At 45.7% G+C, this 16,217-nt stretch overlaps 1 protein-coding gene across 1 annotated transcript in view; it reads right to left on the bottom strand.

The window, feature by feature from the left end:
• The window catches only part of LOC135564037 (sporozoite surface protein 2-like), a 33,450-nt gene that overhangs the window by 6,357 nt on the left and 10,876 nt on the right, over window positions 1–16,217 (bottom strand). The window contains exon 7 of the mRNA XM_065008436.1: window positions 15,491–16,052. Coding sequence (XP_064864508.1) covers window positions 15,491–16,052 — 562 coding nt within the window. The remainder of the gene's footprint in view (window positions 1–15,490; window positions 16,053–16,217) is intronic.

The raw sequence follows: 16,217 nt of genomic DNA on the forward strand, positions 1-16,217 counted from the left end.
CCAACCAACGAGAGCGTACAGGTCGCAATGGTGGGTAGTGTATGGGGCTTTGATGACAAAACGGATGGCACTGTGATAGACTGCATCCAGTTTGTTGAGTAGAGTGTTGGAGGCTACTTTATAGAACATCAACGATGTCGAGGATCAGTAGGATGGTCAGTTTTACGAGAGTATGTTTGGCAGCATGAGTGAAGGATGCTTTGTTGCGATACAGGAAGCCAATTCTAGATGTCATTTTGGATTGGAGATGCTGGAAGGAGTCTGGAAGGAAGGAGGAGAGTTTACAGTCTAGAAGGAAAGTGTACAGTCTAACCAGACACCTAGGTATTTGTAGTTGTCCACGTATTCTAAGTCAGAGCCGTCCAGAGTAGTGATGCTGGACAGGCGAGCAGGTGCAGGCAGTGATCGGTTGAATAGCATGCATTTAGTTTTCCCTGCGTTTAAGAGCAGTTGGAGGCCACGGAAGGAGAGTTGTATGGCATTGAAGGTCGTCTGAATATTAGTTAACACAGTGTCCAAAGAGGGGCCAGAAGTATACAGAATGGTGTCGTCTGCGTAGAGGTGTACCAGAGAATCACCAGCAGCAAGAGCAACATCATTGATGTATACAGAGAAGAGAATCGGCCCGAGGATTGAACCCTGTGGCACCCCCATAGAGACTGTCAGAGGTCCGGACAACAGGCCCTCCGATTTGACACACTGAACTCTATCAGACAAGTTGTTGGAAAACCAGACGAGGCAATCACTTCAGAAACCAAGGCTGTCGAGTCTGCCAATAAGAATGTGGTGATTGACAGAGTCGAAAGCCTTGGCCAGGTCAATGAATACGGCTGCACAGTAATGCCTCTTATCGATGGCGGTTATGATGTCGTTTAGGACCTTGAGCGTGGCTGAGGTGCACCCATGACCAGCTCTGAAACCAGACTGCATAGCGGAGAAGGTACGGTGGGATTCGAAATGGTCGGTAATCTGTTTGTTAACTTGGCTTTCGAAGACCTTAGAAAGACAGAGTAGAATAGATATAGGTCTGTAGCAGTTTGGGTCTAGAGTGTCACCCCCTTTGAAGAGGGGGATGACCGTGGCAGCTTTCCAATCTTTGGGAATCTCAGACGATACGAAAGAGAGGTTGAACAGGCTAGTAATAGGAGTTGTAACAATTTCAGCAGATCATTTTAGAAAGAGAATGTCCAGATTGTCTTGTCCAGCTGATTTGTAGGGGTCCAGATTTTGCAGCTCTTTCAGAACATCAGCTATCTGGATTTGGGTAACTGAGAAATGGCTTTGGCGGGTTGCTGTGGAGGGTGCCGGGCAGTTGAACGGGGTAGGGGTAGCCATGTGGAAAGCATGGCCAGCCGTAGAGAAATGCTTATTGAAATTCTCAATTATAGTGGATTTATCGGTGGTGACAGTGTTTCCTAGCCTCAGAGCAGTGGGCAGCTGGGAGGAGGTGTTCTTATTCTTATTCTCCATGGACTTTACAGTGTTAGTACTACAGGATGCACATTTCGGTTTGAAAAAGCTAACCTTAGCTTTCCTAACTGCCTGTGTATATTTGTTCCTAACTTCCCTGAAAAGTTGCATATCACGGGGTCTATTCAATGCTAATGCAGAACGCCACAGGATGTTTTTGTGCTGGTCAAGGGCAGTCAGGCCTGGAGTGAACCAAGGACTATATCTGTTCCTAGTTCTACATTTTTTTGAACGGGGCATGCTTATTTAAGATGGTGAGGAAGGCACTTTTAAAGAATAGCCAGGCATCACTGACGGGATGAGGTCAATGTCATTCCAGGATACCCTGGCCAGGTCAATTAGAAAGGCCTGCTCGCAGAAGTGTTTTAAGGAGCGTTTGACAGTGATGAGTGGAGGCCGTTTGACCGCTGACCCATTACCGATGCAGGCAATGAGGCAGTGATCGCTGAGATCTTGATTGAAAACAGCAGAGGTGTATTTGGAGGGTGAGTTAGTTAGGATGACATCTATGAGGGTGTCCGTGTTAAAGGATTTGGGGTTGTACCTGGTAGGTTCATTGATAATTTGTGTGAGATTGAGGGCATCAAGCTTGGATTGTAGGATGGCGGGGGTGTTAAGTATGTCTCAGTTTAGGTCACCTAGTAGCATGAGCTCAGAAGATAGATGGGGGGCAATCAATTCACATATGGTATTGAGGGCACAGCAGGGGGCAGAGGGAGGTCTATAGCAAGCGACAACAGTGAGAGACTTGTTTCTGGAAAGATTAATTTTTTTAAGTAGAAGCTAGAATTGTTTGGGTACAGACTTGGATAGTAATACAGTAATAACTCTGCAGGCTATCTTTACAGTGCATTCCAACACCGCCCACTTTGGCAGTTCTATCTCGACGGAAAATGCTTTAGTTAGCGATGGAGATTTCAAGGTTTTTGGTGGTTTTCCTAAGCCAGGATTCAGACACGACTAAGACATCCGGGTTGGCAGAGTGTGCTAATGCAGTGAGTAAAACAAACTTAGGGAGCAGGCATCTAATGTTAACATGCATGAAACCAAGGCTTTTACGGTTACAGAAGTCAACAAATGAGAGCACCTGGGGAGTGGGAGTGGCGCTAGGCACTGTAGGTCCTGGGTTGACCTCTACATTACCAGAGGAACAGAGGAGAAGTAGGAGAAGTTTACGGCTAAATGCTATACAAACTGGCCGTCTAGCACGTTCGGAACAGAGAGTAAAAGGAGCAGGTTTCTGGGCACGATAGCATAGATTCAAGGCATATTGTACAGACAAAGGTAAGGTAGGATGTGAGTACATTGGAGGTAAACCTAGGCATTGAGTAATGAAGAGAGAGATATAGTCTCTAGAGACGTTTAAACCAGATGATGTCATCGCATATGTAGGAGGTGGAACAACATGGTTGGTTAAGGCATATTGAGCAGGGCTAGAGGCTCTACAGTGAAATAAGACAGTAATCACTAACCAGGACAGTAATGGACAAGGCATATTGATATTAGAGAGAGGCATGCGTAGCCAAGTGAACATATGGGTCCAGTGTGTGGTTGGGCTGACTGGGAACACGGCGATTCAGACAGTTAGCAGGCAGATGCTAACACGCTAACAGTTAGTAGGCTGGGGCAAAACAAGCAAGCAGTTAGCAGGGGCTAGCAGTTAGTAAACCGGGCCGAGCAATTTAGCCTTTGGGGGACGTCGCGATGGGGGTAAGTCTATCTTTGCCTCTTCGTGCGGTGACGCCGATAGACCAGTCGTGGAATTAGTAGGGTTCCAAGTAGCTCTAGGTAGCTAGCAGGTTAGCAGAATGGGCCTTCAGCGGGAATTGCGCCTTAGGGGCCTGTTGGAATTATGTCGGTATTCCAGTCGTAGAGGATCGGCGGGGTTCCGTGCCCCGTACCGGCAGTAAACCCTAGTCAACCCTGGTTGCGGTTAGCTAGCTGTGATGATCCAGATGAAATGGTTCAGAGTTTGGGGTAGGAATTTGGGGATATGGAGAGAAAAATAGGTCCGGTATGCTCTGGTTTGAAACGCGTTGTACGAACTGTCGAGAGCTTTCCGAGCTAAGGTTTGCTGATGGCCGCTAGCAGTGGTTAGCTGACTGATAGCTGGTAGCTAGTTAGCTAGCTAGCTTCAGTTGAGATATTCCAGTTCGGAGGTAAATAGAAATACTTTATGAGAAAAAAACAGATCCACACCACATTGGTTGAGGCAGGTTGCAGGAAAGTATTTTGAAGTTGAGGTTTAGGAAAAATATTAAAAAAGAATGTGAAGAAAAAGATATATACACATGGGACGAGACAAAACAAAGACAGACGTCTGGCTGCTACGCCATCTTGGATTTGGCTGGTAACAGATCATTCCATGATGACATGACTCTATATATATATACCAGAGTAACCTCTAGTAACAGATCATTCCATGATGACATGACTCTATATATACCTTAGTAACCTCTGGTAACAGATCATTCCATGATGACATGACTCTATATATACCTGAGTAACCTCTGGTAACAGATCATTCCATGATGACATGACTCTATATATACCTGAGTAACCTCTGGTAACAGATCATTCCATGATGACATGACTCTATATATACCTGAGTAACCTCTGGTAACAGATCATTCCATGATGACATGACTCTATACATAACTGAGTAACCTATGGTAACAGATCATTCCATGATGACATGACTCTATATATACCTTAGTAACCTCTGGTAACAGATCATTCCATGATGACATGACTCTATATATACCTTAGTAACCTCTGGTAACAGATCATTCCATGATGACATGACTCTATATATACCTGAGTAACCTCTGGTAACAGATCATTCCATGATGGCATGACTCTATATATACCTGAGTAACCTCTGGTAACAGATCATTCCACGATGACATGACTCTATATATAACTGAGTAACCTCTGGTAACAGATCATTCCATGATGACATGACTCTATATATAACTGAGTAACCTCTGGTAACAGATCAAATCAAATCAAATCAAATGTTATTTGTCACATACACATGGTTAGCAGATGTTAATGCGAGTGTAGCGAAATGCTTGTGCTTCTAGTTCCGACAATGCAGTAATAACCAACAAGTAATCTAACTAACAATTCCAAAACTACTGTCTTATACACAGTGTAAGGGGATAAAGAATATGTACATAAGGATATATGAATGAGTGATGGTACAGGGCAGCATACAGTAGATGGTATCGAGTACAGTATATACATATGAGATGAGTATGTAGACAAAGTAAACAAAGTGGCATAGTTAAAGTGGCTAGTGATACATGTATTACATAAGGATGCAGTCGATGATATAGAGTACAGTATATACGTATGCATATGAGATGAATAATGTAGGGTAAGTAACATTATATAAGGTAGCATTGTTTAAAGTGGCTAGTGATATATTTACATCATTTCCCATCAATTCCCATTATTAAAGTGGCTGGAGTTGGGTCAGTGACAATGACAGTGTGTTGGCAGCAGCCACTCAATGTTAGTGGTGGCTGTTTAACAGTCTGATGGCCTTGAGATAGAAGCTGTTTTTCAGTCTCTCGGTCCCAGCTTTGATGCACCTGTACTGACCTCGCCTTCGGGATGATAGCGGGGTGAACAGGCAGTGGCTCGGGTGGTTGATGTCCTTGATGATCTTTATGGCCTTCCTGTAACATCGGGTGGTGTAGGTGTCCTGGAGGGCAGGTAGTTTGCCCCCGGTGATGCGTTGTGCAGACCTCACTACCCTCTGGAGAGCCTTACGGTTGAGGGAGGAGCAGTTGCCGTACCAGGCGGTGATACAGCCTGCCAGGATGCTCTCGATTGTGCATCTGTAGAAGTTTGTGAGTGCTTTTGGTGACAAGCCGAATTTCTTCAGCCTCCTGAGGTTGAAGAGGCGCTACTGCGCCTTCTTCACGACGCTGTCTGTGTGAGTGGACCAATTCAGTTTGTCTGTGATGTGTATGCCGAGGAACTTAAAACTTGCTACCCTCTCCACTACTGTTCCATCGATGTGGATAGGGGGGTGTTCCCTCTGCTGTTTCCTGAAGTCCACAATCATCTCCTTAGTTTTGTTGACGTTGAGTGTGAGGTTATTTTCCTGACACCACACTCCGAGGGCCCTCACCTCCTCCCTGTAGGCCGTCTCATCGTTGTTGGTAATCAAGCCTACCACTGTTGTGTCGTCCGCAAACTTGATGATTGAGTTGGAGGCGTGCGTGGCCACGCAGTCGTGGGTGAACAGGGAGTACAGGAGAGGGCTCAGAACGTACCCTTGTGGGGCCCCCGTGTTGAGGGTCAGCGGGGAGGAGATGTTGTTGCCTACCCTCACCACCTGGGGGCGGCCCGTCAGGAAGTCCAGTACCCAGTTGCACAGGGCGGGGTCGAGACCCAGGGTCTCGAGCTTGATGACGAGCTTGGAGGGTACTATGGTGTTGAATGCCGAGCTGTAGTCGATGAACAGCATTCACATAGGTATTCCTCTTGTCCAGATGGGTTAGGGCAGTGTGCAGTGTGGTTGAGATTGCATCGTCTGTGGACCTATTTGGGCGGTAAGCAAATTGGAGTGGGTCTAGGGTGTCAGGTAGGGTGGAGGTGATATGGTCCTTGACTAGTCTCTCAAAGCACTTCATGATGAGGAAGTGAGTGCTACGGGGCGGTAGTCGTTTAGCTCAGTTACCTTAGCTTTTTTGGGAACAGGAACAATGGTGGCCCTCTTGAAGCATGTGTCATCATTCCATGATGATGTGACTCTATACGTAACTGAGTAACCTCTAGTAACAGATCATTCCATGATGACATGACTCTATATATAACTGAGTAACCTCTGGTAACAGATCATTCCATGATGACATGACTATATATAACTGAGTAACCTCTAGTAACAGATCATTCCATGATGACATGACTCTATATATAACTGTAAGTAACAGATCATTCCTGATGACATGACTCTATACATAACAGATGTAACAGTGATGACATGACTCTATATATACCTGAGTAACCTCTGGTAACAGATCATTCCATGATGACATGACTCTATATATAACTGAGTAACCTCTGGTAACAGATCATTCCATGATGACATGACTCTATATATACCTGAGTAACCTCTGGTAACAGATCATTCCATGATGACATGACTCTATATGTACCTGAGTAACCTCTGGTAACAGATCATTCCATGATGACATGACTCTATATATAACTGAGTAACCTCTGGTAACAGATCATTCCATGATGACATGACTCTATATATAACTGAGTAACAGATCATTCCATGATGACATGACTCTATATATAACTGAGTAACAGATCATTCCATGATGACATGACTCTATATGTACCTGAGTAACCTCTGGTAACAGATCATTCCATGATGACATGACTCTATACATAACTGAGTAACCTCTGGTAACAGATCATTCCATGATGACATGACTCTATATATACCTGAGTAACCTCTAGTAACAGATCATTCCATGATGACATGACTCTATATATACCTGAGTAACCTCTGGTAACAGATCATTCCATGATGACATGACTCTATACATAACTGAAAAATCTATTTTTAAATCAATTTTTGGTTTGGGTACTGTGAAGAAACCCATAGTGGTGTGTCTGGTGGGGAATATACAGTTGTGGCCAAAAGTTTTGAAAATGACACAAATATAAATTTTCACAAAGTCTGCTGCCTCAGTTTGTATGATGGCAATTTGCATATACTCCAGAATGGTATGAAGAGTGATCAGATGAATTGCAATTAATTGCAAAGTCCCTCTTTGCCATGCAAATGAACAGAATCCCCCAAAAAACATTTCCACTGCATTTCAGCCCTGCCACAAAAGGACCAGCTGACATCATGTCAGTGATGCTCTCCTTAACACAGGTGTGAGTGTTGACGAGGACAAGGCTGGAGATCACTCTGTCATGCTGATTGAGTTCAAATAACAGACTGGAAGCTTCAAAAGGAGGGTGGTGCTTGGAAATATTGTTCTTCCTCTGTCAATCATGGTTACCTTGTTAGGTTAGAATCATTTGGTTAGATTACTCGTTGGTTATTACTGCATTGTCGGAACTAGAAGCACAAGCCTTTCGCTACACTCGCGTTAACATCTGCTAACCATGTGTATGTGACAAATAACATTTGATTTGATTTGATTTACCTGCAAGGAAACACGCCCCGTCATCATTGCTCTGCACAAAAAGGGCTTCACAGGCAAGGATATAAGGATATTGCAGCTAGTAAGATTGCACCTAAATCAACCATTTATCGGATCATCAAGAACTTCAAGGAGAGTGGTTCGATTGTTGTGAAGAAGGCTTCAGGGCGGCCAAGAAAGTCCAGCAAGCGCCAGGACCGTCTCCTAAAGTTGATTCAGCTGCGGGATCGGGGCACCACCAGTACAGAGCTTGCTCAGGAATGGCAGCAGGCAGGTGTGATGGGGTGGGGGTGGGGGTGGGGGTGGTGGTGGTGGGGTGGGGGTGGTGATGGTGGGTTTGTTGGGGGTGGTGGTGGTAGTGGTGGTGTTGTTGGGGGTGGTGGTGGTGGTGGTGGGGTGGGGGTGGTGGTGGTGGGTTTGTTGGGGGTGGTGGTGGTAGTGGTAGTGTTGTTGGGGGTGGTGGTGGTGGTGGTGGTGGGGTGGGGGTGGTGGTGGTAGTGGTGGTGGTGGTGGTGGTGGTGGGGTGGGGTGGGGGTGGTGGTGGTGGGTTTGTTGGGGGTGGTGGTGGTAGTGGTGGTAGTGGTGGTGGTGGTGGTGGTGGGGTGGGGGTGGTGGTGGTGGGTTTGTTGGGGGTGGTGGGTTTGTTGGGGGTGGTGGTGGTAGTGGTGGTGTTGTTGGGGGTGGTGGTGGTAGTGGTGGTGTTGTTGGGGGTGGTGGTGGTGGTGGGGTGGGGGTGGTGGTGGTGGGTTTGTTGGGGGTGGTGGTGGTAGTGGTGGTGTTGTTGGGGGTGGTGGTGGTAGTGGTGGTGTTGTTGGGGGTGGTGGTGGTGGGGTGGGGGTGGTGGTGGTGGGTTTGTTGGGGGTGGTGGTGGTAGTGGTGGTGTTGTTGGGGGTGGTGGTGGTAGTGGTGGTGTTGTTGGGGGTGGTGGTGGTAGTGGTGGTGGTGTTGGGGGTGGTGGTGGTGTTGTTGGGGGTGGTGGTGGTGGTAGTGGTGGTGTTAGGGGAAGACATCATAGAGGAAGAGGTAGAATGCAAAGAATAAGAGTCCCTGATGAAATCACAGCCACAATTGTGGACCTTGTCATAACCCATGTAAACAGGCCCACAGTGTTATAACCCATGTAAACAGGCCCACAGTGTTATAAACCATGTAAACAGGCCCACAGTGTTATAACCCATGTAAACAGGCCCACAGTGTCATAACCCATGTAAACAGGCCCACAGTGTCATAACCCATGTAAACAGGCCCACAGTGTTATAACCCATGTAAACAGGCCCACAGTGTATATAAAAGGCCCACAGTGTAAACAGGCCCACAGTGTTATAACCCATGTAAACAGGCCCACAGTGTCATAACCCATGTAAACAGGCCCACAGTGTTATAACCCATGTAAACAGGCCCACAGTGTCATAACCCATGTAAACAGGCCCACAGTGTCATAACCCATGTAAACAGGCCCACAGTGTTATAACCCATGTAAACAGGCCCACAGTGTTATAACCCATGTAAACAGGCCCACAGTGTTATAACCCATGTAAACAGGCCCACAGTGTTATAACCCATGTAAACAGGCCCACAGTGTTATAACCCATGTAAACAGGCCCACAGTGTCATAACCCATGTAAACAGGCCCACAGTGTTATAACCCATGTAAACAGGCCCACAGTGTTATAACCCATGTAAACAGGCCCACAGTGTTATAACCCATGTAAACAGGCCCACAGTGTTATAACCCATGTAAACAGGCCCACAGTGTTATTGTAAACAGGCCCACAGTGTCATAAAACAGGCCCACAGTGTTATAACCCATGTAAACAGGCCCACAGTGTTATAACCCATGTAAACAGGCCCACAGTGTTATAACCCATGTAAACAGGCCCACAGTGTCATAACCCATGGCCCACAGTGTTATAACCCATGTAAACAGGCCCACAGTGTTATAACCCATGTAAACAGGCCCACAGTGTCATAACCCATGTAAACAGGCCCACAGTGTTATAAACCATGTAAACAGGCCCACAGTGTCATAACCCATGTAAACAGGCCCACAGTGTTATAACCCATGTAAACAGGCCCACAGTGTTATAACCCATGTAAACAGGCCCACAGTGTTATAACCCATGTAAACAGGCCCACAGTGTTATAACCCATGTAAACAGGCCCACAGTGTTATAACCCATGTAAACAGGCCCACAGTGTTATAACCCATGTAAACAGGCCCAGAGTGTTATAAACCATGTAAACAGGCCCACAGTGTTATAACCCATGTAAACAGGCCCACAGTGTCATAACCCATGTAAACAGGCCCACAGTGTTATAACCCATGTAAACAGGCCCACAGTGTTATAAACCATGTAAACAGGCCCACAGTGTTATAACCCATGTAAACAGGCCCACAGTGTTATAACCCATGTAAACAGGCCCACAGTGTTATAACCCATGTAAACAGGCCCATAGTGTTATAACCCATGTAAACAGGCCCACAGTGTCATAACCCATGTAAACAGGCCCACAGTGTCATAACCCATGTAAACAGGCCCACAGTGTCATAACCCATGTAAACAGGCCCACAGTGTCATAACCCATGTAAACAGGCCCACAGTGTCATAACCCATGTAAACAGGCCCACAGTGTTATAACCATGTAAACAGGCCCACAGTGTCATAACCCATGTAAACAGGCCCACAGTGTTATAACCCATGTAAACAGGCCCACAGTGTTATAACCCATGTAAACAGGCCCACAGTGTTATAACCCATGTAAACAGGTCCACAGTGTTATAACCCATGTAAACAGGTCCACAGTGTTATAACCCATGTAAACAGGTCCACAGTGTTATAACCCATGTAAACAGGTCCACAGTGTTATAACCCATGTAAACAGGCCCACAGTGTTATAACCCATGTAAACAGGTCCACAGTGTTATAACCCATGTAAACAGGCCCACAGTGTTATAACCCATGTAAACAGGCCCACAGTGTTATAACCCATGTAAACAGGCCCACAGTGTCATAACCCATGTAAACAGGCCCACAGTGTTATAACCCATGTAAACAGGTCCACAGTGTTATAACCCATGTAAACAGGCCCACAGTGTTATAACCCATGTAAACAGGCCCACAGTGTTATAACCCATGTAAACAGGTCCACAGTGTCATAACCCATGTAAACAGGTCCACTGTGTTATAACCCATGTAAACAGGCCCACAGTGTTATAACCCATGTAAACAGGCCCACAGTGTTATAACCCATGTAAACAGGCCCACAGTGTTATAACCCATGTAAACAGGCCCACAGTGTTATAACCCATGTAAACAGGTCCACAGTGTCATAACCCATGTAAACAGGTCCACAGTGTTATAACCCATGTAAACAGGCCCACAGTGTCATAACCCATGTAAACAGGCCCACAGTGTCATAACCCATGTAAACAGGCCCACAGTGTTATAACCCATGTAAACAGGCCCACAGTGTTATAACCCATGTAAACAGGCCCACAGTGTTATAACCCATGTAAACAGGCCCACAGTGTCATAACCCATGTAAACAGGCCCACAGTGTTATAACCCATGTAAACAGGCCCACAGTGTCATAACCCATGTAAACAGGCCCACAGTGTCATAACCCATGTAAACAGGCCCACAGTGTTATAACCCATGTAAACAGGCCCACAGTGTTATAACCCATGTAAACAGGCCCACAGTGTTATAACCCATGTAAACAGGCCCACAGTGTTATAACCCATGTAAACAGGCCCACAGTGTTATAACCCATGTAAACAGGCCCACAGTGTCATAACCCATGTAAACAGGCCCACAGTGTTATAACCCATGTAAACAGGCCCACAGTGTTATAACCCATGTAAACAGGCCCACAGTGTTATAACCCATGTAAACAGGCCCACAGTGTTATAACCCATGTAAACAGGCCCACAGTGTTATAACCCATGTAAACAGGCCCACAGTGTCATAACCCATGGCCCACAGTGTTATAACCCATGTAAACAGGCCCACAGTGTTATAACCCATGTAAACAGGCCCACAGTGTTATAACCCATGTAAACAGGCCCACAGTGTCATAACCCATGGCCCACAGTGTTATAACCCATGTAAACAGGCCCACAGTGTTATAACCCATGTAAACAGGCCCACAGTGTCATAACCCATGTAAACAGGCCCACAGTGTTATAAACCATGTAAACAGGCCCACAGTGTCATAACCCATGTAAACAGGCCCACAGTGTTATAACCCATGTAAACAGGCCCACAGTGTTATAACCCATGTAAACAGGCCCACAGTGTTATAACCCATGTAAACAGGCCCACAGTGTTATAACCCATGTAAACAGGCCCACAGTGTTATAACCCATGTAAACAGGCCCACAGTGTTATAACCCATGTAAACAGGCCCAGAGTGTTATAAACCATGTAAACAGGCCCACAGTGTTATAACCCATGTAAACAGGCCCACAGTGTCATAACCCATGTAAACAGGCCCACAGTGTTATAACCCATGTAAACAGGCCCACAGTGTTATAAACCATGTAAACAGGCCCACAGTGTTATAACCCATGTAAACAGGCCCACAGTGTTATAACCCATGTAAACAGGCCCACAGTGTTATAACCCATGTAAACAGGCCCATAGTGTTATAACCCATGTAAACAGGCCCACAGTGTCATAACCCATGTAAACAGGCCCACAGTGTCATAACCCATGTAAACAGGCCCACAGTGTCATAACCCATGTAAACAGGCCCACAGTGTCATAACCCATGTAAACAGGCCCACAGTGTCATAACCCATGTAAACAGGCCCACAGTGTTATAACCCATGTAAACAGGCCCACAGTGTCATAACCCATGTAAACAGGCCCACAGTGTTATAACCCATGTAAACAGGCCCACAGTGTTATAACCCATGTAAACAGGCCCACAGTGTTATAACCCATGTAAACAGGTCCACAGTGTTATAACCCATGTAAACAGGTCCACAGTGTTATAACCCATGTAAACAGGTCCACAGTGTTATAACCCATGTAAACAGGTCCACAGTGTTATAACCCATGTAAACAGGTCCACAGTGTTATAACCCATGTAAACAGGCCCACAGTGTTATAACCCATGTAAACAGGTCCACAGTGTTATAACCCATGTAAACAGGCCCACAGTGTTATAACCCATGTAAACAGGCCCACAGTGTTATAACCCATGTAAACAGGCCCACAGTGTCATAACCCATGTAAACAGGCCCACAGTGTTATAACCCATGTAAACAGGTCCACAGTGTTATAACCCATGTAAACAGGCCCACAGTGTTATAACCCATGTAAACAGGCCCACAGTGTTATAACCCATGTAAACAGGTCCACAGTGTCATAACCCATGTAAACAGGTCCACAGTGTTATAACCCATGTAAACAGGCCCACAGTGTTATAACCCATGTAAACAGGCCCACAGTGTTATAACCCATGTAAACAGGCCCACAGTGTTATAACCCATGTAAACAGGCCCACAGTGTTATAACCCATGTAAACAGGTCCACAGTGTCATAACCCATGTAAACAGGTCCACAGTGTTATAACCCATGTAAACAGGCCCACAGTGTCATAACCCATGTAAACAGGCCCACAGTGTCATAACCCATGTAAACAGGCCCACAGTGTTATAACCCATGTAAACAGGCCCACAGTGTTATAACCCATGTAAACAGGCCCACAGTGTTATAACCCATGTAAACAGGTCCACAGTGTTATAACCCATGGCCCACAGTGTTATAACCCATGGCCCACAGTGTTATAACCCATGGCCCACAGTGTATAACCCATGTAAACAGGCCCACAGTGTTATAACCCATGTAAACAGGCCCACAGTGTTATAACCCATGTAAACAGGTCCATGTGATGAAAGAAATAAAAGCTGAAATAAATCATTCTCTCTACTAATTATTCTGACATTTCACATTCTTATAATAAAGTGCTGATCCTATCTGACCTAAGACAGGGCATTTTTACAAGGATTAAATGTCAGGAATTGTGAACAACTGAGTTTAAATGTATTTGGCTAAGGTGTATGTAAACCTCCGACTTCAATTGTATGTCCTGTCCCAAATAGCACGTTATTCCTTATATAGTGAACGACTTTTTGTGGTGTGTTTCACAATGTTTACAGCCTAACACAGGGTGTTTGTCCGTCTGCTGCTCTGCCTTGCCACCTGATACACCCAACAGGAGGTGTCCAACTGTCCAGCTCTGCTAGTCAATAACAACTGGTAAACCACCAACTGTTGTTCTGGAGATGACAGAGCCATGCCTTGTGGGCAGGGGAAAGTATAGCCTCTCCTTATAAGTAGTCGGGCTGGTTAACCCTCTTACTGCCCACTGAGAGGACAGGAAGGAAACCTGAGTTTTCAAATCATATCAAATTGGTCACATACTGTCACGTTCTGACCTTAGTTCCTTTGTTTTGTCTTTTGTTTTAGTGTGGTCAGGACGTGAGTTGGGTGGGTTGTCTGTTGTTTTAGTATGGTCAGAGCGTGAGTTGGGTGGGTTGTCTGTTGTTTTAGTATGGTCAGAGCGTGAGTTGGGTGGGTTGTCTGTTGTTTTAGTATGGTCAGGGCGTGAGTTGGGTGGGTTGTCTGTTGTTTTAGTGTGGTCAGGGCGTGAGTTGGGTGGGTTGTCTGTTGTTTTAGTGTGGTCAGGGCGTGAGTTGGGTGGGTTGTCTGTTGTTTTAGTATGGTCAGAGCGTGAGTTGGGTGGGTTGTCTGTTGTTTTAGTATGGTCAGGGCGTGAGTTGGGTGGGTTGTCTGTTGTTTTAGTGTGGTCAGGGCGTGAGTTGGGTGGGTTGTCTGTTGTTTTAGTATGGTCAGGGCGTGAGTTGGGTGGGTTGTCTGTTGTTTTAGTGTGGTCAGGGCATGAGTTGGGTGGGTTGTCTGTTGTTTTAGTATGGTCAGGGCGTGAGTTGGGTGGGTTGTCTGTTGTTTTAGTGTGGTCAGGGCGTGAGTTGGGTGGGTTGTCTGTTGTTTTAGTGTGGTCAGGGCGTGAGTTGGGTGGGTTGTCTGTTGTTTTAGTGTGGTCAGGGCGTGAGTTGGGTGGGTTGTCTGTTGTTTTAGTATGGTCAGGACGTGAGTTGGGTGGGTTGTCTATGTTAGTTTGTCTATGATTTTCTATTTCTGTGTTTGTCCTGGTATGGTTCTCAATCAGAGGCAGCTGTCTATCGTTGTCCCTGATTGAGAACCATATTTAGGTAGCCTGTTTTCCATTGTGTTTTGTGGGTGGTTATTTTCTGTCTAATGTGTTTTGTCACCATACACATATTTAGCAGATGTTATTGCGGGTGTTGCGAAATATTTGTATTCCTATCTTCAACAGCGCAATAGTATCTAATAATTCACAACAAACACACAAATCTAAAATTAAAATAATGGAATTAAGAAATAACTAAATACTAGGATGAGCAATGTCGGAGTGGCATTGACCTAAATACAGTAGAATAGAATACAGTATATACATATGAGATGAGTAAAGCAGTATGTAAACATGATTAAAGTGACCATTGATTCCATGTCTATGTATACAGTAGGGCATCAGCCTCTACGGTACAGGTTTGAGTGACTGGGTGGTAGCCGGCTAGTGACAGTGACTAAGATCAGGGCAGGGTCCTGAGTGGAGGCCGATTTCGGGATGGCTATTTAACAAAAACCTGCCGCACTGATATCCAAAAGTTCTTTCCGGCTGTATGTAATAACACAAAAAACATTCTGGGCTAATAATGTAAGAAATAACAGACACAAAAACAAAATACTGCAACGTTTGTTAGGAGCTAGAAGCAGAGTTGCCATGTCTGTTGGCTCCATATTGTCCCACTTCAGAGTGTTCAGACTGTTCTGAGGGTTCTGGCTGTTCTGAGGGTTCTGACTGTTCTGAGGGTTCTGGCTGTTCTGAGGGTTCTGACTGTTCTGAGGGTTCTGACTGTTCTGAGGGTTCTGACTATTCTGAGGGTTCTGACTATTCTGAGGGTTCTGGCTGTTCTGAGGGTTCTGACTATTCTGAGGGTTCTGACTGTTCTGAGGGTTCTGGCTGTTCTGAGGGTTCTGACTATTCTGAGGGTTCTGACTCTGAGGGTTCTGGCTGTTCTGAGGGTTCTGACTATTCTGAGGGTTCTGACTATTCTGAGGGTTCTGACTGTTCTGAGGGTTCTGACTGTTCTGAGGGTTCTGACTATTCTGAGGGTTCTGACTATTCTGAGGGTTCTGACTGTTCTGAGGGTTCTGACTATTCTGAGGGTTCTGGCTGTTCTGAGGGTTCTGGCTGTTCTGAGGGTTCTGACTATTCTGAGGGTTCTGACTGTTCTGAGGGTTCTGACTATTCTGAGGGTTCAGGCTGTTCTGAGGGTTCTGACTGTTCTGAGGATTCAGGCTGTTCTGAGGGTTCTGACTGTTCTGAGGGTTCTGACTGTTCTGAGGGTTCTGGCTGTTCTGAGGGTTCTGACTATTCTGAGGGTTCTGACTGTTCTGAGGGTTCTGACTGTTCTGAGGGTTCTGACTATTCTGAGGGTTCTGACTA

This window comes from Oncorhynchus nerka, linkage group LG23 (assembly GCF_034236695.1).
Source record: "Oncorhynchus nerka isolate Pitt River linkage group LG23, Oner_Uvic_2.0, whole genome shotgun sequence".
Taxonomy (NCBI): domain Eukaryota; kingdom Metazoa; phylum Chordata; class Actinopteri; order Salmoniformes; family Salmonidae; genus Oncorhynchus; species Oncorhynchus nerka.